Genomic DNA, 27,608 nt, shown 5'->3' with positions numbered 1-27,608 from the left:
AAAGATGTCCTCTTTACCAAGTGTGTGTATGAACTTAAATAATTTTAATAGCCGAATTTCTAGCACAAATTTTAAAACGACTAAGAAGCTCTTCAGTTCTTTTCCGAGTCCATTCCTTTCGCCGAACTATCATTTTCCTAGTTTCCCTATTCTTTTTTCCAGTGTATGTAAAAAGCGGAAGCATGAAAACGGATACAAAAGTTAATGTACGAGTATTGCGAAATGTAAAGACAACAAAAACAAAGTGAAAACAACCGAACAAAAGTCGCCTTAGCCAAGCACCACAAAGCAAAAAACACAAAACAAACGATACGAATTGAAAGAAAGGAAACAAAAAACAAAAATTCGAAACCCAAATATAATACTAACTAACTACCATTATTTGTTGTAACCTAATGTAACGAACAAACTGATACTCTACTCACACAGCAGCAAACATCTCCAACAGAATAGTGCAAAGTTCAAAAACGAAACCTATATGTAATTTAATTTTTATAGCCAAAGAAGGAGAATCGAATCGGGGGTTAATGGAGAAACAATTTAGTTTTAAGCAGCCCTACGAAATTCTGAACGGAACTAATTGGTTACTTAGTGATAAATGCAGAATAAATGTTTTAATCAACGACTACAAATTCGAGCTTAAATTATTTCAAAAAACCTTATCTTCGGACTGGAATTGGTTCCAAAAAACTATTTTTTTAACAAACAAATTAAAGTTTATTAACAAATAAAAACGTTGTAAAAATCATAAATTAAATAAAGACGACAGGTTCACGAAGCAATGTTTAAATGAGGGGAAGTCGTTTGCCATCTTACTTATGTAACGTAAATATAAGTTTAATTAATCTACCATTTACTAATAAGATAAATAATATTAATAACTAACACCCAAAATCCCAAAACTGAAAATCTGAAACTGATAATAAATTACAACCAAAAATTCAAAAACAAACTGACATTTTTTGAAGAGATGTAAGCAGTAAGTAAAATTATTATTATTCGGTTAACACAGTAAAGGGTATTTGATGTCCGCGGTATTTCTTCATGATTTTTATATGTCTTCCGACAAAAGGTGTATTGCGAAATTAATGCATTTAAATCGTCACCTACTGGCTAACTCTGCCTCAGACATAACTTTGAGCTCTGCCGAAAAGATACCGCTGAAAGCAACAAGTAAATCTGATGTTTAGGATATGAAAATCTCTACGAGATTTTATAGATTACTTATTTATTCATTGCGTAACCAATTGACAGTTACATATTTACAACGTAATAATCATTGCACAGGAAGTGTATAGATTGCAGCCTCTGCGATTCGTCCGGCTCCTTCAAGAGCCTAGGCCTCCTGCTGAGCCACCTGGGGGACCTGCTTCTCCGCCTTCAGTCGCTGCTTTTCCTTGAGCAGGGCATAGCACTCGGGAACCTTGTTGTAGAAGTCGCACAGCTTCGTCTGCGAATTGAAGGCCAAGTACTTGCCGCAGTTGTAGAGACGAGGATGCCCGTTGACGCACACGAAGTACTTCTTGCAGGTCTGGGGGTGGCGGTAGTAGCGCAGTTCCCCCTCCGGGCTGACGTCCACCTCGGGGGCAGTACCATCGATCGGATCAGCGGCGGGGCAGTTGAAGCCCAGGTAGGCTTCGGCGTTGCAGTCGGCCACAAGATCGGGCCAGTCGCACTGGTAGGTATCCTGGTTGAAGGCCAGTCCCTCGGGGCACTTGGTCAGGCTGGCCACGCCATGGGCACAGTTGCGGTACACGCCGCACTTGGTCGGGTCTCCGTTCGGATAGAAGCCGAACTGGCGTGGACAGTCGTCAGTTCCGTTTGCGGGCTGCAGACGTGCCCGATCCTTGCAGGTGGAATAGGGGGCGTATGTGCACTCCCCGGTCGCCTTGGTGCGCTGGTGGAACAACAGGCCATCCGGACAGAGTTTCTCGACGGGGGTGCCGTCCTGGCACTCGGTGTAGGCGTCACACTGATCCCCCGATGCAAATCGTCCGTTGGGCGTGGGGCATTCCGGTGAGGCGAGAACTGAAATTAAAAAGCAGGCCATTAGGAAAGTGAGATCTCTTGCTGCCAGAGAAGGTTTTTAGTTTAAAAAGCGGGTGTATTTGGATTTTCGTTTTTTATTTTGATCAGCTAGCCAAAATCTTTAACTACAGACTAGAAAACTCGAGCAACTTTTTGCCATATGGCCTGTGTGTGGGAAGTCACAGCTGGACTGGATTGTCGTCTCCTTCGGACTCAGTTCTTCTTGGCATGAAGACGAGCGGCTTTGATCTGGGCCCCCTTCTCGCGGATGGCGCTGCTGCAGTTGGGCACGTTGTCAATGTCGTCGCACTGCTTCAGCTCCTGGTTGAAGGCCTGGTCTTCGCCGCATCCAATGCGTCGTGGACGTCCCTCGATGCAGATGAAGTACACCTGGCAGTTGTCCTCCGAGGGGTGGAAGGTGTAGTCCTCCTCCTGCTCGCCCAGCAACTCCGACTTGAGAGCCGGAGCCGGGCAGCGGAATTTAAGGAAGGCCTCTGCATCACAGTCCTCGACCTGGTCGGGCCAGTCGCACTTGTAGGTGGCCGGGTTCCAGGCCAAACCTTCGGGGCAGTCAAACACGAAGCCACGGCCAGCGGCGCAGTTCATGAATTGTCCACAGTGGCTGGCGTCGCCCATGCGATAGTATCCGAACTGGTGAGGACAGTCCTCCGTGGGTTGGGCGGCCTGCAGACGGCTCTGGGCCTGGGTGCACTCCACGTCGATTGGGTAGCCGCATGGATACCCCGTCGACTTCTCGTTGTACAGAAGGCCGTCTGGGCACAATTTCTCCTCGGCCACTCCGTTCTTGCACTCAATGTAGGCATCGCAGGATCCAGACACGGGAGCGGTTCCGTTCGCCTCCCGACATGCTCCTGCAGCGGCGGCAGCTGTAAGAAATAGCAGAAGGCGGTTAATGTCGATCAAGGGGACGTGGGGACGAGCTTACCTCTAATGATTTATGATGAGAAACTGGCTCTTTTTTTTCTATTTGAACATTGTACATACTTTATGATCGAACATGTCGTGGGACCTGCCGTGGGGCAACATTCCACTTGACAATAGATCGCCTGGTCTTCCCGCGTTATTACGTTCACAAAACTCGGGTATCGAAATTGTAATGAGGTTTACCCGGGTTATTGAACCCGTGGATGTTATGCAGAAATGCTTATTCGATACGATGTTAAGGAAAAGTCTGAGTTTTACATCCTTATCATACCGTACTAGTAAGTGCTTATGATACTATATTGTACTAATAAGAAGTGCTTGGATAAGAGGCCTTGAATAAAGTGAATGATTTTGTTTGGGATATCTCTGGTGCAGACTTGCAGACTCTTCGGATGTATGAACGCGAAATCCGACAGTATTATCAGATTATAAAATAATTTAAACATAATGAAAACTGTCAAATTATTCCAAGTTAGAATAATTAAGCTCCGTTATGCTTATTTGGTGAATAAATTACCAATATTACGATTGCCTTTAAAGAACCAACAAATGGCATGCCACATCGATGTTTAGGTTGTTCTATATAGATTTGATCTTATTTTAATTAGGCGAGGTTTTGTGTTACTTAATGTAGTATTCAGCAAGTCGGGACTGAGATTGCGGTTGATAGTTATTCGGTGGTTGATTTATGGTTATTTAGGGATGCAAAAGATTCGTGGAAGTATTCTTAAATAACTTATTTAGGATTATAAACTAAGCAGTCTGTGTGTTTTATTCATTTTGTTTAGATTCTGACTTTACAGCTCTATCGAAGTAAAAAAAACTAGAATCTTTACCAACCTACTGCATGTAAATATCAAACGCTGTTTAAGAAACAAGTAGAGACGGTATATAGCAGGGGCTTAAAGCTCCCTTAACTAAACCAGTTCCCCTAACAAAAAGGCATATCTGTTGGCACTGACGTCACTGAGCTTCTTAACTTGTTTGTCTTTAATTTCTTAATAACTCATTAAGTAATCTGATTAGAAGATGCGGTCAAATTCTTGCAATAAACTTTCTGTTCGTCCAAAAATCTTTTGGCCAGACAGGCATGGCTAGGTCTTCTGAGCCTGAGAATCCATTTCAATAATGAATATTTAATTTAATGGAAACACTTTCCTTACCCGTTTAAATACCTTTTAACACAATTTAGCCGAACGAATAACGTGTATAACCTGTAGTACCTTTTACACTCTGGTAAAGTGTGGAAGGAAAAAAAGGTAGAACGCTGTATTCGAGGGAAGCGATCTAAGATGTCTAAGTTAATTTAAAATAAAAATATATAATACATTAAAATATTATTAATATATTTTTATAAGGGTTAATGTAGCCATCTGTCGCCAACTCTTTTAATTATTTTTGACAAAAATCATTTTGGAAGATTGAGTGCCGTTGACAAAATAAGACAAAAGGAAGTAGGAAGGAAATCAATGAGGTGTGCGTGGCACAGCTTTTGATTTATTCTTGCACCTCCCTGTTGATCCTAACTTTAGCTTATTTAGTTTCCAGACAGACGAACACAGCTGTTGATCCTGATTGATCATATGGACAAGAATTAGGTACTTTATTTTAATCAATACACCCTTTAAATTTACGATAACCGGGTATATATATATTCATTATAAAACTGTGAAATTTCACTTAAACGATTTGTACAACTGTTCCTAGTCAATATGCAGAATAATTCTTTCTACACTTAAAGAAAAAATAATGTACGAATATATTTCCTGAAATAAACGACCAAGCTAAATAATAAGCTAATATATATTTAACCGATATAAATATAAATTATTTTACTTTTAGGTAGGTCTTCATGATTTTATTAGTGGAGCTAAACAGCTAATGACTTCAATTAGTTACTGACACTAGTGTGTATAGATGCGACTAAAATGTCACGTCCATCAGAAAATCTGTTCCCCACATCAGGGGAAGATGCTGAACCAAATTCAAAGAGCCGCGAGAGGTGCAAAGACGCCTAAAGGTCACAACAACCGGCTGTGCACGCACCGAGATCGATCGGAGGCTTCCAGCTTCCCCGACTCGTCTGACCGCTATCCGCGGGCAAACTCGTTCCACGGCGTCGCCGAGATCGCGCCGTGGACCAATGCGCTAGCATCACCGCCATCCAAAGATTATGCAATGATTTTTCTGGCGCTTCGGCGTGTGAATTGAATTTCTGAAACCGCTGCCGGCGACCTTGAAATTTTAATTTCGGTGTGATTTCAAAAAGTGGCATTGCTTCAGCGGTTCGATTTACCGCTTGCAATAATTACTTGCATTTATTGAGCTTTCTTTCTCCCAACGTTTAGTTTTGTGCAATTTCCTGGTATTGTGAGAAAGGTGCGAGATCAAACTCACGGATATCCCAAGATCACCTCAGTTTCGAAACTGCTTTACTGAGTAATTACAGATTAAAGACTCATTGCAAGTGAATGCGATGCTCCCACTACCATTCAAATATGGAATTTGAGGGCGTTAGCCCTAACATGAAATACCAATGGGCCTTTAAGGAAGTGTTTTTTAATGTCTTTAGTGACACCAACTTATCGATTGCTTAAGATGAAATGAGTAAATGTGATGTGAAATTCAACACTCTGATGCTGGCGTATAAATATTTATTGCATTCTGGAAACCTTTTAGTGTCCAGGTCAACCACAACTGATTTGAATGCGCAAAAGATTGCTACCAAAGTCAGATTTGGCAATAAAATTGTGTAAGTCTAGAAGTACTAACCCATCGAACCAAACATGGCGACGCACAACAGAGCACTGATTATTATTTTTGCCATATTAACTGCCGTGGTAGATCCTCGGAGATTTGGTGATGCAAATGTGGTCCCAGTGGGCACTAAACGCTTAACTTTGGAGGAGAGCTACTGCGATGCTCAGCCAACGAGCTGACAATTTGGACTGTTTTGCGCTAGAAACGCAACGCAGATATTAACTGGTAACTGGCAACTTGGCTTGAAGCTGATGCTCAAGCTGAAGCTGAGGCTGAAGCTCTTCATGAAGATCATCGCAACGAGCCGAGTCGTCGCCGGAGCTTTCTGATCTTCCCCTGCCTGTTGGAGATTCGCAACAGCTTTCGGCGTCGCCGTCTCAGTCTCAGTCTTAGGCTCAATTGCAATAAAAATAAACATGTCGATAAATAACGAACAAACGAGAAGTCTTTGGATGACACAAAATTTCAACAGAAAAAGCTTCCTTTCGCTTGACATGAGTCAGTCGATCATCCCAGCAGGTTCTGCTCCCCGCCTAAGCCAGCTAGCTAGCAACTGTTTTAGATACTGGCCAACGAAGTGGGTCTTAATTTATGTTTGATTTGATTACCATAATTCGCACTTTTGTTTTCGTTGAACAGGCAACCAAAAAGCGAAGAAACCAGAAAATCAAACCTAAAGTCAAGGCCGACTGCGCCCATGAGGCCGTACCAATCACGACAACCTGACACTGATCTTGGGATTAGGCCTTACCCTAAGTTGTGGGGATTTTTAAAGAAGCGAGCTTAAATTAAGTAGTGACGAAAGATGCCACAAAAGACATGAGCCAGAAAAACGAGCTTATAATATATACAAAAAGAGAGAACGACACGCTTAAATATTTTTAGTAATTCTTCTTTATTTCATCAGTTTTGTGTAGCTTTCCTTAGATTTAGCTAGTAGTCCATGCTCAGCAGATTTGCACTTAACTGTTACAAAAGTTTTATAAGACATATGAGGCGTTCTTGAAATATGTGTAAGTCAGAATCTTAGATCAAGGACTTCTGGTCAAATTAGGCATAGAACCTACTAAAAGCTAGTATAAACAAAAGTGTTTTCGTAACTAAAAGGAAATAAACAATTGGCAGGCTGTGAATCAGTTAGAAGACTCATTCAATAGGAATTGATATTCGACTCGAAGTTATAAAAAATAATCCAATTCGATTATTATTATGTACATAAATAGTTTAAGGTTTATTTTATACATACAAAAATATGCCGCGTACAAGCCTCTTGCCTTGCACACGCACAGCTTTGCCAAATCAAGAGAAAACTGGGGATATTTTCCGGCTGTGTGGTTGGTTTTTCTTACAAATAATTTATGTTCTTCGTTTTGTCTAAGGCACTTTTACACTTTACATTACATCATACAAATATACTCTTCAAATCAAAATCAAATTCCATAGTCTATTTATATTTTGAATCCCGCTCCCGGCTACGTTCTCAACAACTTGCATTAGACTTAGTGATATTTTAGTCTTACTTATGGAAAGTACTTAAGTAAACCAATTTTGAGCGAATAAATCTAAGACTTGATTTGCCAACTCTGATCTGGTTTCGGCTAAACCGAGGCTTACGGACTAAATGTGAAATAAATACAAACACCAATGTTGTATGTTGTTCCCAAGTCACTCTCAAAACGTACCTCTACGAAATATTCAACAACATACGTAAAATTTGCTGTGTTCAGCTAAGTACTAGTTATTCAAACTCCTTAAACCGACAGCTTAGCTACTATTATTCTTCTTTATTTCGATAAGGCCTACGCAACAAAAACCTTCAGCATTTCCTTCAGGATCGAATCGTGGACTCGACCTCACAATATGGTTTTTAACATTTATATGTGCACAAGTTTGACTTAATGTTCGACACTATTAAAAAACATATACAAAACTAAGGTTAGGCTAAGTTTAATGCAAATGGGTCTCCGATCCTCCCCTCCTCTCTTATCATTAGGTTTAACGTCTCCATATCGCTTTACTAGTACAAATATCACGGTTCGCATTTATGCTTCTTGAAATGTATCTTCAATTGCATTAGTTGCTCTGCCTACCTTCAGTGCGGTAAGCAAATCAATTCTCTGTCGTCTGTTGTTGAGTTGTTGTGTTTTTGAGTTTTTGTGTTTTTGCGTTTTTGCGTTTTTGCGTTTTCTTGTATAAACTTTAATAGTATTGTGTTGAAACTTGTCTTTAGCCTTTAACTTTGTTACTACTATTACGATTTAACTCTCGAAGTCTATTCAATACGTCTCAATCCAATGATCCTACTCTGCTATTCAAGTCAAATATTTAACGTTGGAATTGTTTTGGCCCGGTATCGGTCTAATCTACGTTTTGGTCTTTGCAGTAAGTCTACATTGCCCAATAAACATGGTTTAATCTAAGGCTTATTCCGCCAGTTCAGAAACACAATGTGGTAAGACTACTGTTTTGCCCGCTTCCATTAGGAATCTTGCCCTGGTATACAAAAGAGGGGTTGCACTCAATTTCTCTGTTGAGTATTTGAAGAAAATCCATAAAAGAAAACTGGCTTCTACTCGTAAATGGATGCACATGGAAAATTCAGCTAAATAACGATAAACTTAAGGTAATGGCCTAGGCTAAAAATAACTGATAATGACTGCCTATGAGTAACGGAAGTCCCTCTGCCTCCAGTCTCCAGATGTTGATTGCCAAGGAGCAGGAGAGAAGGGAGATCCTTAAGTGGTTAATATTTACAGAAGTTCATGGAAGTGGATTTCAACCGATTTTAGGCGTGGCGTCTTAACCAATTTCATCAAGGGACCTGGCCGTTTGGCTGATTGGCCAAAGGGCATGGTAAATGGAGTTCGGCATGCTGCCTAAAAGCCACATTTAACTACGTTAAATCTATTTAAGCTCAAGGCTCTGCAGAGTAGAAAAGGATTACCCAGAAAGCGAAAAAACCCAATAGGCCCTCAAGGCGTTACACGACCCGACCTACAGCTAAGCCTAATTACGTAATGCTCTACTAGTCCTAGGGCTAAGTCTCTAGCTAATTGTAAACACACACTTGCAGTGCGCATCCAATGCCATAGAGGGAATACGAGGCGGTAGAGTCGACCCTACCGACCTATAGCATTGCAAATAGTAACAGTGAAGTTGGTTCTAGTCTTTTCGCCTTCGCCTCCTTCCCGGTCACGCGGGACTGAGCTCAGCTCGGTTTCAGAATTAGTTACTATATCGCACATCCCTTGCGCATGCCGTACATGATCTTCAGCTCCGGGTAGATGATCTTCCGTATCAGCTGGTTCGTCTTGCCCGAGAGCATGGCTCGTCGGTTGTCCTTCTTCAGCACTTTGATGCCAGGTTTGTGGACCAGGAACGCGTTATCCAGTATGTGAAACTCGTAGTCCATCACGCACAGCGCATAGCCCTGCGAGCAAGTGATATCATTTCCGCTGACCAGGAAGAATGAGTGGACTCACCTGAGGCATCTTGTCGCTCTTTCCCTCCCAGCTGAGCCGTTCGTCGTAGTGGGGATCGGCATGGGTTCCAATGTAGATCGGCTCCCAGTGCACGTAGTAACCAGTTCGTTTTCCTGCGATTACAGAAATATAATCTTAATCTGAAGGGTTCGGTTAAGCCTATAGTCCGTACCAATATGGAACACACTGAGCTCGTCCGTCTCGTTGGCGGACATCCACTCCTTGGACTTGGGTACCCCGTGGCAGCTGGCGCAGACCCGCTTATGGAAAGGAATGGCTTTCCCTGTGCGCAGAAACTCCTGCAGTTCGGTCTTGTCATGGGGCACCGGTGAGTTTTCTTCCACCTCGAAGATGGCCAATGGAAATACCCTTTAATTGGAAAAACATTTGACATTAAGTATCTATGGCCTAACAGGACTTTGCAGAGCCCAAGATGACTTCGATTGCAAGTTTGTTCTCTTAAACTAAGAAAGAATCAAAGGCACCCACCTGGGTGCTTTGCGTCTCAGGTACTGTTCGTTGCGGGCAATCATCTCGAGGAATTTCTTGACCAGACCCGGGTTCGGGTACAGCTCGATGTCGGATGCCAGAATAAAGTGGGTGAGCGCCGAATCTCGGGCTATGTTCCGGCCCACGTTGACCGGATAGAGGAGCTTCTTTTGCGCCTTGTACAGGTGGCCCGAACTCACGTTGAAGTACGGAGGCGGGAGAGTGCAGTTGTACCCCGTCTTGAAGACCTCGTGCGGCTTGGGCACCGACTTGGGAATGTGCTTGGTGCCGAAGTAGATGTGGAAGGTGGTGTAGGCGCGAACCAGGTGACTGCCGGGCAGGCAGTCCCGCAGGTACCGGATCGAGTCCAGCGTGGGCTGGAAGTCAGTGCCGGGGGCGTGCATGGCAATGCTCACCGGGGCGTTCCAGCGCTCCAGCAGCGGCACCAGGTTGTCCAGGAACGTGTAGTCCGCATGAGTCGTGTAGGTGATCGACTCGTGGCACTTGATGTCACCATGCTCCGCCCGCACGTAGTTCTGCAGCACCCAGAAGTCGCCGCGCTGCAAGGTCTGCTGGTGGTAGTCGTGGTCGAAGCAGTTAATCAGCGATCGCACCCGCTCCTCCAGCTCCTTTTCGTCGCCTGTGACTATGTAGCCGCCGTCCGACTGAGTGTTGTTCACCTCGGAATTGCCGCCAGAGGCGATACCGCCGGCTCCAATGTTTCCGATCACCTGGGAGGGATCGCCCAGGACAGCGGCTCCGCCACCACTGTCATTGGCCAACTGCGGGGCACCTGCAGCGGTATCAACAGCCTGAGCCGCTGCCGCCGCAGAGTCTGCATTGGAGTTGACCAGCTGCTTCTCCTCAGACTCGAAGATCTCTACCACCTGCTAAAGAGGATAAAGGCATAAAGGCAAATCCCAAGGACGCTTAATCTAGATATATTACGTTCTGATTCTTGGGCGTAGGCGGCTGTTGCTGCTGCACTTGAGCCGCAGACGAAGCGGAGCCCACTTGGAGTACGGACACCTGTTGCTGGTCCTGCAGCAGGAATCCACCGCCATTCGTGAAGTTGTTGCCGCCGCCGATCATCAGCTGACTGCCGATGTACAGGATGACCGCTACGTTGATGAGGATGCTGCAGCGCAGCAACCAGTTGCGACGTGTGAACATTTTCTGGCCCAAAGGCTCAAAACGCATGTTGTAGCTGTAAAGAAAGTGGGTAAAAGTTGTAGTTTTTCTTTAAGTGTATTGATTTATTTTCAAACTCTAATTCTTGTTATCAATTATCAATATTTTTTAAATCAGGAAAAGGAGAGAGAGCATGTAGATATCCATTCCTATGGATATTAAGTGTCACAGCGCCCTCTAGTTGTGATACTTTGAAGTACCTCCACCGCACCCTGATAGATGTACGGTAGATGGCGTTATTGCATGTTTTTACTGCTAAGGTTTGAGAGTCACTGCCAAAGTTTTTTTTGTGAAAACAGAAACGACGTTTCGCAAAAATAAAAAAAATATATTCTTTGAACAATATACTAAAGGTAGAATAAAAGCATTTCCGACTTTATAAAGTGTATTCTACACATATATTCGTGATCAGAACTCTCGCTGAACGCTGAGATCCCCGGAAGTATCCCACAAATTCAGAGTCTGGAATCGAAATATTATTTCATAAATTATAGAGTAATTAAGATCACATGACCCAGTTGAGACATATATCTTGGATCCAGATACTAGCATATTTATTTTGAAATTAATAAGTAAATAAACATTTAATATAATGAATCTGCTGATAGGTCCGGACTACACTCTTCAGCAGATGCATCCCCATTTTTAACTGTAGAATTCTCGAAACTCAATCGATTTACAAAATAATTGTGAGAATTACATATTTTTTGTCACACACACACTTATTTAGGTAACCAAAAGATATTGCCATATATGATGTATAAACATTTGTTTATGGTTTAGATCAGATCGACTTCTTTAACTGCTAGGTAATGGCTTTCCAATTATTAACACACAATCAAGCCAACTAGCGCAGTTTGTTATTTGTAATCACTGTGGGTTTATTCCAATAATTCAAAACAGAATTATATGTCGAGCCTTTTTAGAAGACCGTTTATCAATGTTTTTTAGGAAATTAATTCAATTAACTGGCTTCTTAGCTGGGCTATAAATAGATGCTAGTCATGATTCACCGTTACACTTTGTTCGTGCCTTTTGTTTAACTCCATGCCGGAGCCAAAGTCTATACCCTGCGACTCTTCAAAAGAAACTGCTGAAATCTTGTCTAATTGGCACAGTTTTCTCCGAAGTACGTAACGTAGCGTATTATTTGTGCTCGTTATCAATCAACTGCCCATGATTACTTATCATTCAGCGAAGTATACCAACAAAATGTCGCACAGGAAGTGCTTACGTGGGCTCCGGTTTGCCAAGCACTCATCGCCGCCTTCCAGCACAAACAGATGCGGGTCTGGGCTTTGTCAAGAAATTTCAATGTATTTCTGATATGAATTCCTAAATGAAATGCTAAATGAAATGTACTCGCATAACAACCAGATGAGTGAGCACGGGTTTCGCCATGAATTCGGGAGGTACCGCAGGAATCAACGGTTCGGAGTGCAACGACTTTTGCCAGCTGAACGGGGAATATCGTCGGCATTAGTCAGCAAACAGACCGCAAATTACGTAGAATTATATATTAAGTAATACAATTGACTAAGTACAATTGTTCCGTGAATCTAGTGAATACCGAAGGCACATTCACAACTTCAGCAACTGGAAGAACCGGATCGTGATCTATTTTTAAATGCTGTTCTGATGCCTGATTTATAAATAGATTTTAATCTATTGGACTAGGACAAAAACATTTGTTTTATACTGTATCACTGATGGCTGTTGGATCTACTTGTTCAAAGAAGAAATACAAATTATAAACAGTTGACCTCTAAATTCACTTCACTTACAGCTATGCTAATCGGACGGGCTTAAGACTTTGAAAACACAGTGTGAAGCCATGAACAATATTAATATTTTGAGGTAATGTTATTTAAGTTATTTTTAAAGCGACTTTGCCGAAAAGCGAATGCCAAAGAGCGATTTCAGATGAATACAAATCAATCGCGGCTTCTGGAGAAGACAGAAATATTCATTAGCGGACCTCACCTTGGGGGTCCACACGAGTTCGGAAACTCAAAACTATTTTGGCTGTACGTCCCGTGTTTAGGGTTCATTGCACCATCGTAGAGGTTGATGGAAGGCGGGCGCGTGGGCCTCCTGGCGAGTACGAAAAGTGGGAAGTGCCACCGGTTTTGTGTGTTTCTAGGGCATTGTCGGGTGATGAATACGCAAGGCGTCGGCAGATCCAAGTCCCTATTCATCCGCGCTCTACGCACACAGGAAACCGAGGCAGATACAGATACGGAACGTCCACAGCAACTACGTCTTGAACGACCGCCGAAACAGCATAAAAATTTGCGGTATGCCCGGGGGCAATTTGATAAAAGTTAAAAAACCAATCCGCTTGGCAACTTGTCGAAGCTTTTCTACTCCCTAACGATCATATTTGGCATCGCAATCGTGCCTACGAGCCATATTTCGATAGTCATTTGGTTTGCTTTTGTGACTTCTGGGGGTTCTGTTCCAACATACCTACATATTTTGAGGCTGTTCTTTGTTACTGGCGAAGTCTGAGCTGGCTGGGCGTGTGTGACTCGTTGTGCTGCGGTGATTATGCAAAACCCGAAAGGTGCCTGACTTACAAAATTTGGAGCGAAACGTGAGAATTATTATGAGTTTTCAATTCGCCAACTGAAGGGGTGCCGCAAAAGGGGCAACCTGAAGTGCGGCACACGTTTGGTTTGTAACAAAGATATGATTTCAGCAACGGTTGTGGGCTGTTAAGACTAAGTACTGGGTACTGGGAACTCTTCGAGTTCAAGGGTATTGGTATTTGGCAGCTTGTTTTGGGTCCACTCTATTGGTTTATTATGTGTCAAAGCACTCAGAGTTGTAAAAGTCGGAGTCAGCCTCGCATAGATAGGTCCTGTTTACTAAGCAGTTCACCATTGTAGAGCCTCGTTACGACTTCTTTCCTGCAACAAAGGCCTCCAGTCGGGGCGAACAGGGAACTCGTAATGACAGAGCCCCTGATGACGGCATTTCCACGGGCGAACTAAGGGAAATCCAGCGAAGAAATGGCAAACTGCAATTGACTTTCATGACCATAAAAAATTAAGTTATAACCGCTGAGCCGCAAATGCGGGCTTGAGAAGCAGCCAGAGCTGCTTTGCCGCAGCTAAAGCGCAAAAATAAAGTCGGCTGAAATTGCCGCTGTAATATATTTTAATAGCACAGAGCACAGAGCACAGAGCACATAGCTCAGAGCCGAGAAAACTCCGCACTGCGATCGCCAATAGTCGAGAGCCTGTTTGAGGTCGTTTGGTCAGTGGCTATAGAGGCTATGGTGGCCACAGAGCAGCCAACCTTCGCTTGGCAACAGTGGATCCAAGCTGAGCTGACAAACTCCTCGGTCGTATCTGCTGCCCTCCACTCAGCTCGGTTCAGCTCACCCCAGCCCTCTGCCCTATTAAGTCTAATTAGATTGCGCCGGCCCCTCGTTGAGCAGATCCAGCTGGTCGGGAATGGAATGGAATGCCTCATTATTTCTCTTTTTCGCCTTTTCTTCCTTCACAAATTTCCTTGACGCGGACGCAGGCGAAAATCGTTTATGAAAGCTTTGTTTGCTTCCTTGAGATGTTCATGAGGTGGTTAGGAGGCCTCTGCCCTGCGGTGGGGTCAATAAAGGAGGATCGAGGAATTAGGAAGGAGTGCCCATTATATTGGGAGCCTCTGATGTTCGGGTAAACGAGGGTCAAAACTCCAAAAGTGAAGCCCTTCAATTCCATTGTAGAATAGTCATAGTTTAAAGAAATATAGAGCAGGTACTAGTACTAACTGTCAACGAATGAGAGAACTATCTGTGTTACAGGCAGAATGGCTGATCAATAGATAATCACATAATTATCTATAAATGCGCATTAATGAATTAACCAGCAGTTTGATGTGCACTTAACGGGATGTTTCTGATACCCGTCAGTCGAATGGAATTGTATGCCACGAGGAGATTCTCCAGGCCGTCATCCGCTGGTTGATGAATGCCCAAATACCTGTCACAACATGTTTGCCATTCGGTTATTTATACTCGGAAGAAGGAGCCTTGCGGGGCAGGACCCGACACAGAAACACCCATAAAATATTCAATTTATATTAGTTCGTTTGTTTGGACAGCGGAAACGGCACAAAATGAGTTACAGCCGTCGAACGTTTCGGCCCAGGGCGTGGCCACGTAGGGCATCGCAGTGGAGTCGATGGTTCCAAGCTGGCCAAGATTTATTCCGCCTCGTAAAATATTCCGCGATACTTTAGACTTGGCTTCGTCCAACGGCACTTGCGAAGTAACTTCATTAGCATGGCCAATCAGTGGTTTAAGCCCGGAATTCAGAGTATCCAATACGAGTAAAACTAACATAAAGAAGGTGACTAAAGATCGTGAATCTTAATTAGTCTCATCTATCTTCAGGTCCAGCAGCTCTCAAATATCTCTGATCGATCTCAAATCGACATCGAATCTACATGATTTCACGGATCAAGCTCATCTTCTTAGTCAAGACAAATGAGACAAAAATGAAAACAAGAAACAAGAAGACTAAGATATGTTACACGGCAGCAAGTTTATCACTGTTAAGAAGTATAATTACTCACAGAATTACATAAACATATGAAGGATTTGTTATCTTCTGTTCGCAATTAAAACTATTTTGATTACCTAAAGTTGCTAGAGTTGACTGCTTCTTTCTTTATTTGGATATTGTGGCTTATAAAAATATCCGATTTTCTGATTCATATTGATTTTTTAATGTTTTCCTTCCTTTTTAAAAACAATTAATAAAATCCAACAGTTAGACCTTCATTGACTACAAATACTGAGTAATTGAACTAATTTAAGCCAGTTCGAAAATCCCTAAAACGAAACAATATTGATTCTAGTTTGGCAGTTAATTCTCTTGTTTGAGTAACTACCGATTAGTTTTGGAGACCCTCCTTGCTCGGAAATATATCATTCCATTTCACTTACTGCCATAATTATTGTCATGGCCCTGTAATCTTACCAACACAAAGGCATGCGGCCAATTACTTCGACCATACACAAATATAATGACAACGGTCACGGAAATATCAAATCAAGCCATCTTTTCATCTTTATATGTCCAATTATCGTGCTCCCAACTATGCTCAAAACCTCTGTCCAGCCCCTCTCTCAATGTTTTTGTAGGCTTTCAGTTTATTTTCAAAAATATTAAAAGAAACCCCTGGCTATTTCCCTTGGGCAAAGCGTTCTCTCGGAGGAACCATTACTTCGATCATGTTTAATTATTAGTGAAATCCCCAAGGACGTCGTTTATTTAATAAAAAACAAAAAATTATTCTTGATTCGTTAAATTTTCATACCATTATTATTGCTCAAGGACCCATGAAGCAAAGCCTCTCTATGGAATGCGATTTCCGTGGAGCAATATTGGGAATTAACTGTCGGAAGCTGCAAGTTTGTTAGATAACATTGCTCATACGCAGCGTGTGCCGTGGAAATAACCATCTTTGGTGCATTTCTGTCTTCAGCGGCAGAACGTGAGTGCTCCCACACAAAGAAAGACGAAAGCAGCAATATGAAATGGAAAAGTCAACCCAAAAGTAGAGAAAAATCGATTGGTTTTGACCTCATGGACGCGTAACACAATTCGGAGCTCCGTTTCGGTGCCAACTGGCAGCGACAAATACTGCGATGATGGGTGCATTGGCACCAATGAAGCTTTTGGCCAAAAGAGAGCTTCCAAGGAAAGACGTGGCGAAAGCGAAAGGCAAACAAACACGCCACGAATTCCAGGCTGCCCCATGTACGTACGGGTGTGTAGGTGCTATCCGGACCGCCGATTTTGGTCGAGACAGAACCTTGTACGGACTTATGTATATTGCCCGCCCGCCAGCCAGCCAGCCAGCCAGCCAGCCATTTTTGCCCATTTAGCGACGCGATGTAACACGCGATCAAAATATAAAAACTAAATTTGTGGAGCAAAAAACCAATAAACTGGCGCAACACCCAGATAGTAAGAGGAGGGAGGAACCACGCGAAAAGAACAGCAGAACACCAAAAGGAGTTTTGCGAACCCAAAAGAAAATGGTTAATAGTTTGTACGAACATGTTTTATCAACAGATAACCGCCGCATTAAATGTTGCTAAGTACACCCATCCTTGGTCACAAGCCCAGGAGTTCTTCTTAGGTTGTCATTATGTAGTCAAAAATTCCGCTTTTAAGAACATTTCTCTTAAATTCGACACTCACTTTCATATCATTTTGACTGGATACATCAAATATATAAGGTTTGCTGACCAAGCCCACGAATTACTTTATTTTAAGATACAAGTGGAGACCTGTCAACCTATGGCTGGTTCAGTGGGGAAGGTCAACAGCCCCCAAACTGCCAATAGGATGGTATGAGGTCCTAACAGCAAACATCAGTTTAGCTGCAACCCCCGACTTCGACGTTTTGGTTTTCCCTGGGCAAAGGCTAAATATAAGATGAGAAATATCGAACGCCGCTGCGTGACATTAATTCGCATGATGGGCGACAGCTGACGAGGGCGGAGCACACGCCCTCAACGGGGCAGGTGCGAATCGATTATCACTTCGGGGGCGGGAAGGGTGGCGTACGGTTTCTGTGGCAGAAGAGGGGGGCTGGGGAACATAATGCTAAAAGTTGGCGGGCGAGGCGTAGGGCACACGCGCAGTTTGTCAGCTTAATTTCATTAATTACGTTTTCCCGTCCGCTGGCTTGTTTTTATTTATATCCTGGGTATTATATCCATAGGGAATTCCGATTTCGACCAACCTGGCATTCCATTCACTTGCCTCTTCACTATTCTCTGTTTTGGTTTCGGAGCTACTTTGCCTTGATCTACAAAGGGTTCTTCTTAACGTGATAGGATCTAGAAACTGACTATTAACAGAGGCCAAGAGAACTAAAAAATGGAATTTCTTACTGAAACAACCTTCTTGTCTAACTTTGAAGGGTATCTAATGATCGCATCCCCCTTCGTTAAACTCGCTTTTCCTCTTGGGAATGCGAAATCATCAGAATACAAGGCTCTATCTGTTGTTGTTGGCTCGGTCGCTTTTCGTGTGGCCTGGACTAATGTCATTTTCATTATCGTTCACATGCATTATGTGATTTTCCCAACTAATGGATTGGTCCAAGCCGACGCGAGGTGCTGAAAATGACGCAATCGAGAAGTCAGGGTTCTAGGGGCGCGGGACAAGCGGCACAGGTACTTGAGATACTTCGAGTATGCCCTAATGAAATTTCTCGTTCAATTGTTGACTTACACGATTACCTCTCGGCGAGAGCTAATTAGCAGGTACTTTGTGGAGCAGGGAGCAAAGAATGTTGGTTACGAGAATTCCCGGAAAAGTCAGGATGACAACGTGCGCAGGATGACGCACAGGATGTGAGACGTGGAAAGTGAAAAGTGAAAAGGCATGAGAGCTCCTTTAAGCAGGAAACAAGCTACAAAAGCACTAAGAGGCGGCTAAAGGAACAGAGCAACGAGTGCGCAGATATTTATTTATTTATGCGGACGGTACCCCAAATGGAACAAGAGGAAACGCTATAGTCGAGTGCCGCGACTATAAGATACCCGTTACTGTTTTACACAATTTTAAAATATTAATTTTGCTAGTGGAAATTCACAAGGCGCCACCTATTGCCAGAGGAAGTATGTTGAGTATGCTTATAGTGACGTCACTGCCCATGTGGAGCCTTATAACCTTAATTTCTTCATAAATAGCGAAATAATGTTCGGATTTGAAAAATCTTTTGTAAATCGATAGATATTAACAGAAATAAGTTACACAAGGTCAAACGAAGGCATTCATAATAATATTATAGACTCCACAGTTTTCCGCGGTTTGTGGGCGTTAGAGTGGGCGTGGACGGATGCAACTTCGTGGCAAGTTGCAGAGGTATCTCCTAAATACGTGTTCCTAAGCAAAATTGTGTAGCTTTAATAGTTTTCGAGATTTTTGCATTTTTTGGTTTTTCGGGTTTTGTGGGCGTTAGAGTGGGCGTGGCGTGATTGGAAAAAAACAATTCGCATTGCGAGCATTATAGAAACATACATGCTTGATATGAACTTTCTATCTCTTATAGTTACCGAGATATCAGCTTTTCTAGAAAATCCGAAAACCGTCTTTTGAGCCTTGTGGGCGTATGGGTGGGTGTGGCCGGATAGTAGTACCACTATAAGATGCGCTGCCATCTAAAGATTATACTTTTTGAATTTCAACTTTCTAACTGCAATAGTTCCTGAGATTTCAGCAATTTCAGTTTTTTGCGATTTGCGGGCGTTAGAGTGGGCGTGGCAGGATGCTGTAATAAACTTGCGCTGTCCCGGGACCTCAAGAATCTTCATGCTTAATCTCAGCTTTGTATCTGCTATAGTTCCTGAGATCTCAGCGTTCATACGGACGGACGGACGGACGGACGGACGGACGGACGGACGGACGGACGGACGGACGGACGGACGGACGGACGGACGGACGGACAGACGGACATGGCTCAATCGACTTCGCTATTGATCCTGATCAAGAATATATATACTTTATAGGGTCGCAAAAGCTTCCTTCTATCTGTTACATACTTTTCAACGAATCTAGTATACCCTTTTACTCTACGAGTAACGGGTATAAAAATGGACAGATGATGGCGGTTAAACAAACTCCTCCCAGGTTTTCCGTGTGCTTGCCGTCATTCCATCTTGCTGAACTGCAGTGAAATTGCGGACTGGGAAATTTAATGTCACTTCTTGGTTTTTGCGCACTTTCCTGCTGCCCAAAGTGTTGGAGTTGGAAGCCAAGGGATGTGTTCACGGGTGTGGTAAGATACTTGCTTTTCTTGCTGGTAAAAAAGAGTTTGGCGGCAGAAAGCTCGAAACATTTGAGCGCGTGTTTCTTCTTTATGTTGTATGAAACTTAAACATTGCTTCAGATATTATTTGAAGGAATTGAAACAGGAATTTACTCAAACCAACATCTTCTGTCCTTCTGAAAATCGATAAAAAAGGTCATTGAAAGATCGAGACCGCCGAGGTGTATATCGATTAAGCTTATAATAGGGCGAGGGGAAGACTAGAGTTGTTCTCTTTCCCCAGTTCAGCCATAAAATCAATTCCATACGAAATCCGCTTGTTCCATGTTTTTGTAGCTTGATGGAGAGCACATTGTTCATCCTGTTAGCTCTTTACAGGGTAGCCTTCGGATCCTGGCAATATTGGAATACACCTTTTGCCAGTACTAGTACATACATATACCAAAAGCTTGCACAGATTGCACTGACAAAGCACTAACAAATAGGAAATTTAATATTATCCTCAGGCGGTTTACCAAGTAAGAGGTATCTAATAGTCGGGCAAGCCATTGCACTAGTTCCTGTTTCTATTTATTTTTTGCGAATTTGGTTTTATGTGCATTGGGAATGTTTTGTTATGTGAATGGCGTGTTATTAATCCTATCAGAAAGGATTTCAGTGAGCAGAGCTCGTTAGACCGGAAGGCAGATGGCAGATATACGGCGTAGGCCAAATCAATGGAGTGGAAGCCAGTCGAAGGATCGAAATAGTTATAGTTAGTAAATAAGAAGGGCAGGGGGATTCCCTCTCCCTCATCAGGGTCAACAAAATAGTTGAAGTTTCCAAAGGTTTTCCTTGCAAAGGCAGCGAGCTAGGAAGTACATTTCGGGTTTCCTTATGGAGCGTGATGGGCGATTATGTGGCGGGTGGTGACCAATTATGGTTTTCCCACCAATACGAATTGAGGTCACAAGCCATTACCAACTAGTTCACGGGCGGCTAGAGGTCAGCGGGTCTCATTAGGTGAATTTAAATCGTTGTTTGCCTAAGCCCTGGAGAAATATCAAAGTGGTGGACCCTTTTCTAGTGTTGAACTTTTACGACCCTGAAGTGCGCTTTTAATGAGCTCATTAATGGAAGTGACATCAGAAAAAGCGGGGTTTGAGTGTCCCAGCCGATCGGCTGAAGTTCCGCTGGACCCAAGAGCTCCTGTGGAAACCGAACGGTATCTCCGCCACGATTCCTTCTCGCCTTGGAGCCGACATCGGCTAATCACCAGCAAGAAACCGGCAATTACAACGCCTGTTAATAGAGCCGATTTGCGCGTTCTCAGCCCGTCTCCTGATTACCGAATGAAGACATTATGGAAACGCGTGCTGGCAGCAGAGGAGAGCTTCGCACGGTCATAAGGCCAAGAAGGAAGTGTTCTTTGGGATTCCGCCAGCAAACACCTCCAGCAGGCTACGGCGCGAACGGCTCCTCATTTCATGCGCATTTAACTAATCTGTCATCTAATCCGCGGCTGCATCTCGGGGAGCTCAAGGAGGCAGTGCCACTACTTCCACTCCTACCTCCACTGCAGTCCGGCCGATGCACTCTCAGAGAAGTCGGGTCTGAGCGAAGTTGCAAACTGAAGATAGTTGCTTGCAACAGTGGCTAACAAAGCAAATTCATGGGTTAATCTGAAAGTGCCCCTGTTAAATCAGCTCACTTCACCCTCGATTTTCCTTCGGTGACTCGATAGATTGTCACATTTGTCGTTATGATATTTCCTCAACTATCTACTAAAGTCCCTGAGTTTTGTCCTTGCAACAGCGAACAGTGTGAAGCAAGCCGTGTCTTCTGCTGCCAGTTACATAAGCACAAATTCCAGAACAAAGGCCAGCCGCTCCCTCGCAGGAAACGTTATAGTTGCATTATCTAAATAAGAAATTCTTAAAAGCATTTTCCATTCGCTTACCGCCACTTGTGTGACAGTTGATGATAAAAGAAACAAATCCCAAGCCACAGACTCGGCTCGCGCTGGGCTCGTAACTTCGCATTGTCGGCTTTCAGTCTGGTGTTGCTCTGTCCCGGCTACTTGTTTCACAGCCGAGTGAATGCACAGCCGCTCTTTGCTGGACCTTATCAGAGTCCATTGTTTGCCCATTTCCCAAATGGAAAATGAGCTGCAGAGCTCCCCCAGCAGCCAAAGAATCAGCAGCCGAAACAGCGCCAACCAGCAGCCAGCCTATAAGATAATGTCCCACAGCTCGGGCGGAAGAGTCAGCTCTGGGAGTTGATTCTGCCGTATCCAGTTTTATCGACCTTATAGCTGTCTCTGCACATGTTCGACATGTGCTAATCAGTCCGAGTCCCATTTATGCGAACTGGGGAGTATCCAAGCTGCCCCTTGGAATCAAATTTCACTTGGCTTTGGAAACTGACAATGAAGGGCCACTTTTGTGTTAAGAATAGTTGTTCTATACGAGTATATATGGGAATATTTTAATCGAAAATTCCACTTGCATGATATGAACTCGCTCAATCGAAGAACATTATGCAGTAAACTATTCGATTATCCGTTTTTCCAAAGGAAGAAGGATTCTAGAAGCCTCACAGAAATACTTTCCATCGCTTGGCCTTAAATTGACTTACAGAGAAGTGGCTTTTGGTTGTGTTTTTGTATTTTTGCTGGTGATTAGCTCCACCCCAAAAGATTTTTACAACTTGCAATTAAACACAACCTCGGACCAGGCCCCGTAGCCGTCGCTCGATCGCCTCTGCCTGTCTTCTCTATTTATGGCGCTAACATTACTCAGACGCATGTCGCTGTTGCTGTTGCTGGTCGTACTTGAAGCCAGCGGAGACAAGCAATTACATAGCAGAAACCTTGGCTTTGGCTTTAACTTTTGGCTTGCCAGCTGCGTGGCTTCTCTTTCGGCATTGCGTGCTGCGCAGGCGCACAGCCGCACAGCCGCACAGCCGCAGAGCCGCTTCTCCACATTTTTTCTCGGTCTACGACTTCGATTTTTTGCGCCGCCAGCCGCTGGTGTTGGCCCCTTCAATTTGCCATATTTATTTTGTTTTTATTGAAAATAATAGCCGAGTGAGTGAACGCTCAACTGGCTGGCTGAGCAACTGCCAGATTGAACGACGAGTTACTCCCCGTTCCCTTTGCTTACGATCTCCAGTAGTCTCGAATAATTTATGGTCTTTTAAGATTTCTGGCAAATGGGTAATTTTGCCGGAGAGCCTTGAAGGCCTTTTGGCCTAATGAAGGTTTAGGAAGCGAGGGGAACTGTTTGGCAATCGAAATTATAGACAGATCCCAGGATTGATTGGATCGCGTGTCGCAATCGCAGAAGCATTTTAAGACAGTTTAATGCCTAATACAAACGATAAATAATCGCCAGCGAAAACACCTTAGTCGGTCGGCACTCAAGTGCAAGCCCCATCGTTGGGAAGACAGCCGGCAACCAGTTTTATGATTCAGCCCAGGGTCCGACCCTCCACTCGCTTAATTTATGCTGAGCTTCGTTTACTCGCTTCAGCATAAAACTAATTAAAAGGCCTTGGCGCTCGGCTGTTGGAATTAAACAAAAAGCACATAATCGTTGATTGACGTTAACAGTTGATAAATGGTCTATTCTCGGCTGATGTGTCATCTGCTTACAAGAAGATAAGTCTAATGTGGGACTATTCATCATTAGTCTTTACGGCTAGCTGAGGTCATAGTCCCCAGGAAATTATCAAATTAAATTGCTAAAACCTTACCGACTTGTGTAGAATTAGCCATCGAAGCTTCGGGATCAGCCTAGAAGGGCGGATGATCGGTTTGGACAACTCAATACCATCACCATTCGACGCTGCTTTGAGTCCAGCTAAGTTTATATGGCCAATCCCGTTAAAGAGTTAATTCCCAGTTTCGAGGCTACGTACCTATGTGTGTTGAAACACCTGCAGAGCCCGTGACTTCCCGAACGACTATTAGACTCAGAGAATTACTTTCTGGGAAGTTCTTGAGCGGTGGAGAGTCTTGGCTTTCCGGACCCCTTCCCCGTTGCCGACGACCCTGGTAGTTTGATTTATTAAAGATCTTGCTCCGGCATCCATGCTGAGTACATCAAAGTCATGTTAAACATATGGCGTACTTAACGACGAGGACCAGCCAGTTCGGCCGTAAAGATAAGCACACCAAAATGGCCTCAAAGTGGCTGTGTTTAGAGAGGTCTTAATGAGGCTGGAGAACGAACACAGAGATTGTCACAGTTCCTGGCCAGCGGGGGGATCGGAGTCTGGGTCCGGACACGCGGACAGATTCACTCATGATCCCCCACGATAAAGGCAGCCACTCCAGAGGCCACTTAGGCCAGAAATGTAACATCAGCCTCGCCGCAGCAGAAATTCAAACTTGGAGATGCATTGATAGATTAGGCCGCACTCTTGGCCAGTATCAGATGCAATATTCCGTTCCCAGCCGTGACAGGCGTTGCGAGGCTATCGATTACCTGGGAGATGGGCGCATTCCTCACGCTCTGCGTTCCTGGAAAACTATTTTTAAACAACTTTGTGCTCCCTAAATGGACACTCATTGGACTCTCGAACGCCTCTCTGCTCGAATCCACTGGCCCTGGTAAGTAAAAATAGACTCTCTAATGAGTTGAGAGAATAGTGAACTGTGTAAGTGCCTTGACTGTGAAATCCTAGTAAATCCATTCCGTGAAAACTAACCGAAACTTTAAACTTAAAACTGAAAGGAGACTATTCATACAGAACCCCCCTTCAAGGGTCCAACCACTGGTCTATCCACTGATCGGGTAACTTTCGGGGCTGTCATTAATGGCGCCGCAAGTTTGGCCCACAAACCAAAAGAGACAACCACCATTTACAGCTAGCTAAAGAAACGAAACGAGTTTGGCGCTCTTCTTCTGGATTCTTCCTCGCCGCTTTGTGGTCCACGCCTTTTGGGTGGTGAAATCGAACCGTGCTGGTTATGCTCTTCTCCACTGGCCAGCAGCTTCAAGTTGACCAGATCGAGGAGGAAGTTCCACCGCAATTATTCGGAGGCAACGCCCGCCGATCCTAGCAGCATGATTTCAAGGTTCTTTGGTAAGTACCATCCCGTAAAGGCTGAGATGGCTGTGAGAACGGCAGGCCAAGCTCGAAATCGCCGAAGCATCTGAGTTTGAGATCCCTGTCATCGAGTTGTTAGATTTGTTTGTGTTGTTCATAGCTTAAGCATTCAAAGTGTTTGTTGGCCCCGACACCTAGCAAAATTTCAAAAGTGATTTCTTGCCGACTGAAAGGTCGCAATGCCTACCCTAAAGCTGAGAATTGGTCTGCCCTCGAGGCGAACGCTTGGCGGCATCTGCATCTGCGGAGCACTGGCCTCCATCTCGGGGCTGGCCTACATGAGCTGGAGACGGGAGGACCAGGTGCGTCAGACGGAGTACTATCAGATGGCCATCCAGCAGCTGCGCCAGCACAGCGGAGCCGTGGGTCTGCTGGGAGAGCCCATTAAGGAGTCGGGGTTCAGCCTGTCCAACGAGAAGAACCGCTGCGACGGGGACAAGGCCCAGCTGCAGGTCTCCGTCCAGGGATCCAAGGACAGGGGCACCGTCTTTTTCTGGGCTACGAATAGCCAGAAACAGGGCTGGATGATCGACCGTCTGGAGCTCGAAACTAAGCAGCATCCGAACACCCGCTTCCTGCTTAAGAAGCCCCAGAACTATGCCCTGCTCAGCAACGAGGGCGATCCGGACCCCCCGAGTGCCGAAGTCGCCGAGGAATCCCAGCAACCGCAGGAAGCGCTCAAGCCGCAGGAGGCGCCCAAACCACAGGAGGAAGGGGATGGCGAAGAGCAGGAGCAGGCGGTTCATCGCCACCCCAGCATCCAGAACAATCCTCCTCAGCACCTTCAGCAGCAGCAGGGTCAGGAGCCAGTGCCGTTTGTTCACACAGCAGAGGGCTGAAGCTTCTAGTTATGCAATAGGTCTGACCCTCTCCTGATGCTCCAAGAATCGTACTCCAGTTTATGGCTTTCAATCAAGAGTTAAAATCTACTTTGGAGTCAGCCGGCTCATTGCTTTCAGTTCAAGGATAAGCTAATGTTTTTGAGAACATGAATAATTAAGAACACTAGCCACAACCTATTTAAATTACAGTTAGCATCTCTGATAAGATTACGTAAAGGGTAGGGTTATATTTTATTAAAATAAATTTGATCTCGCCCGAACCCAGCCATGTACCCCGTGGAATTTACTTAGAACTAATTTCATCTGCGACCAAATGCAATTTTAATCTGAAAATGCAATCCAAGTGAATAAATCGTGTTTCGGGACAGCGAAGAAGAGACATTTTAATTTACTTGAAATCTCGAAGGTGCATGAGGCATCCCCAAGAATGTCAACAATGACATTGTGCTTGCCGTCGTGGTTTCAGCTTCGTCCGCCGACTTGGCTAGTATGTAAAGCGAAATAAAGGGGATCTTATGTGGATAGCTGTAGTTTATTTTTAGTGGTTTGCCCGCCTTGTTTGACAAGTGCAGTATTACATCGCGATACTCGTAAGCGATTGAGACTTGAAAACAAATAACTGCCGCCTATGAGACCCTGAAAGCATTCAGAGCAAGACGCCGAAACAGTTTGGGCCTCTTAGCGCCGCCGTGTGTGGGTCAGACATGCTTCTTGGCAGGCAGGCATGCGGAAAATGAATAATAAAATGTATAAATTGAATTTATTTTTCATTCCGCCAAAGAGGCAGTGAGTGCGAAGCACGAGCAAGTTGTTTCCCAATTGGCCAGGCCACGCTGCTGGTTGGAAATGTTCACAGTGACCTTTCCAGCCGTGGCTGCCTCTTCTCGCTTCTTTATCGCTTCATTTGGGGTGTTATCTGGGTGCGTGGTAATTAAATTCGTGGTTTTTGTAGTTTCCTGTTCCTGCCGCTCTGCCGCCCTTTTGTGGAAATGTTCACCTTCCCGAGATGTTATTAAAAAGATAATCGCAATCTTAGACATTTTATTTGCCTCTTGCTTGGAGGGGCCTCCGTAATACTTTGAAGAAATTAAACGGCGGGAGCGGGACGGGCGGAGAAGGCCGCTTCTTGTTACCTTGGAAGTTCAACAAGCCAAGACAAGGAAGCCACAACAAGCCGGCACCGAAGTCAGAGGCAATTAAGCGTGCGCAGCGCAAAGACACAATGACTCGAAGCGGAGGTCAGGGAGGTGACCAGTAGCCCGGAGATGGGCTGCTTTTGTTTGCACAATTTAATTTGCCCAAGAAAAAGTTGTATGTGCGTGGATTTGAGGAAGGTCGTTGGAGCCTCTTGCTCACCCGGAATCTTGCCATTTGTTTTAGCAGCACAAATGATTTTATGGCGATGCAGCGATTTGTGTCTTTCTTCCGTTTAGATGAATGAATGGTCCTTGTAGCCATAACAAATCATACTTTTTACGAGGGAGGCAGGCAGAAACATATTATTACCTCTCCGTTTTCCGAGGAGTCTGATATTGCTTCTGTTCCAGTCACAAAGATGAAGTCACGAGGTTCTGACAGGTACAACGAACTCGAGTGAAGTACTTTTGAAATATCTGCCATTACCCGCTTGGAAATTATCTTCAGTCCCAATATCTGATTGCAAGTCTTTCCACATGAGAGGTGTCTGAGAATGGAAACAGCGAGAAGTAAACCGAAAGTCGTTTCGAGAGAAATCTGTGCAAATGAAGTAAAGGTGTCAAGAACCTTGCTGACAAGCAGGCCTCTAACTGCCAGCCATCGGGAGATGGGAGATCATAAAGACGCAGACCCAAGATCCCCAGAAGACCGAGTAGGAAGCAGAAGTGGCCACAGAAACAGCAAACCAAACAAACAGCAAACCAAAACGTGACAAGCAGTCGGAGAACAAAGGTGCAAACACGGTTTTTGCATCTGTCAAATGGGCTACGTGAAAGTTTTC

At 44.2% G+C, this 27,608-nt stretch overlaps 3 protein-coding genes across 9 annotated transcripts in view; 1 reads left to right on the top strand and 2 right to left on the bottom strand.

Moving 5' to 3' along the window:
* Positions 1-1,185: 1,185 nt before the first annotated feature.
* Positions 1,186-5,960, bottom strand: LOC108102491 (protein obstructor-E). Of its 2 annotated transcripts, none has more exons than XM_017207505.2 (2): positions 5,746-5,960; positions 1,186-2,028 (listed from the first exon to the last, which is right to left on the bottom strand). In XM_017207505.2, the coding sequence occupies exons 1-2, from the start codon at positions 5,798-5,800 to the stop codon at positions 1,337-1,339; spliced, it is 747 nt and encodes a 248-aa protein (XP_017062994.2). In that variant the 5' UTR covers positions 5,801-5,960; the 3' UTR covers positions 1,186-1,336. The 2 variants fall into 2 exon arrangements, with proteins under 2 accessions (XP_017062994.2, XP_017062995.1); XM_017207506.2 differs by lacking the exon at positions 1,186-2,028 and adding an exon at positions 2,108-2,915 and having other exon boundaries at positions 5,746-5,956.
* A 980-nt stretch (positions 5,961-6,940) lies between these two features.
* LOC108102495 (beta-1,4-glucuronyltransferase 1) overlaps positions 6,941-27,608 on the bottom strand; it is a 35,426-nt gene continuing 14,758 nt past the window's right edge. For 4 of the 6 annotated variants that reach the window (XM_017207516.2, XM_017207518.2, XM_017207514.2 and 1 more), the window contains 5 exons: positions 10,653-10,911; positions 9,705-10,594; positions 9,388-9,584; positions 9,216-9,328; positions 6,941-9,163 (listed from right to left, as the gene is read on the bottom strand). In XM_017207516.2, the coding sequence (XP_017063005.1) occupies positions 8,966-9,163; positions 9,216-9,328; positions 9,388-9,584; positions 9,705-10,594; positions 10,653-10,904 (1,650 nt within the window). In that variant the 5' untranslated portion in view covers positions 10,905-10,911 and the 3' untranslated portion in view covers positions 6,941-8,965. Of the gene's footprint in view, positions 9,164-9,215; positions 9,329-9,387; positions 9,585-9,704; positions 10,595-10,652; positions 10,912-11,927; positions 11,959-27,608 lie in introns of those variants that run through there. The other 2 variants (XM_017207513.2, XM_017207512.2) reach the window with 2 other exon arrangements.
* LOC108102496 lies at positions 24,888-25,890 on the top strand. The gene has a single exon (XM_017207519.2). It carries the CDS (start codon positions 24,968-24,970, stop codon positions 25,625-25,627), a length of 660 nt encoding a protein of 219 aa, XP_017063008.1. The 5' UTR covers positions 24,888-24,967; the 3' UTR covers positions 25,628-25,890.

The sequence above is a fragment of the Drosophila eugracilis genome, unplaced genomic scaffold (assembly GCF_018153835.1).
Source record: "Drosophila eugracilis isolate 14026-0451.02 unplaced genomic scaffold, ASM1815383v1 contig_1828, whole genome shotgun sequence".
Lineage (NCBI taxonomy): Eukaryota > Metazoa > Arthropoda > Insecta > Diptera > Drosophilidae > Drosophila > Drosophila eugracilis.
This window is presented reverse-complemented; position numbering and strand designations above follow the sequence as displayed.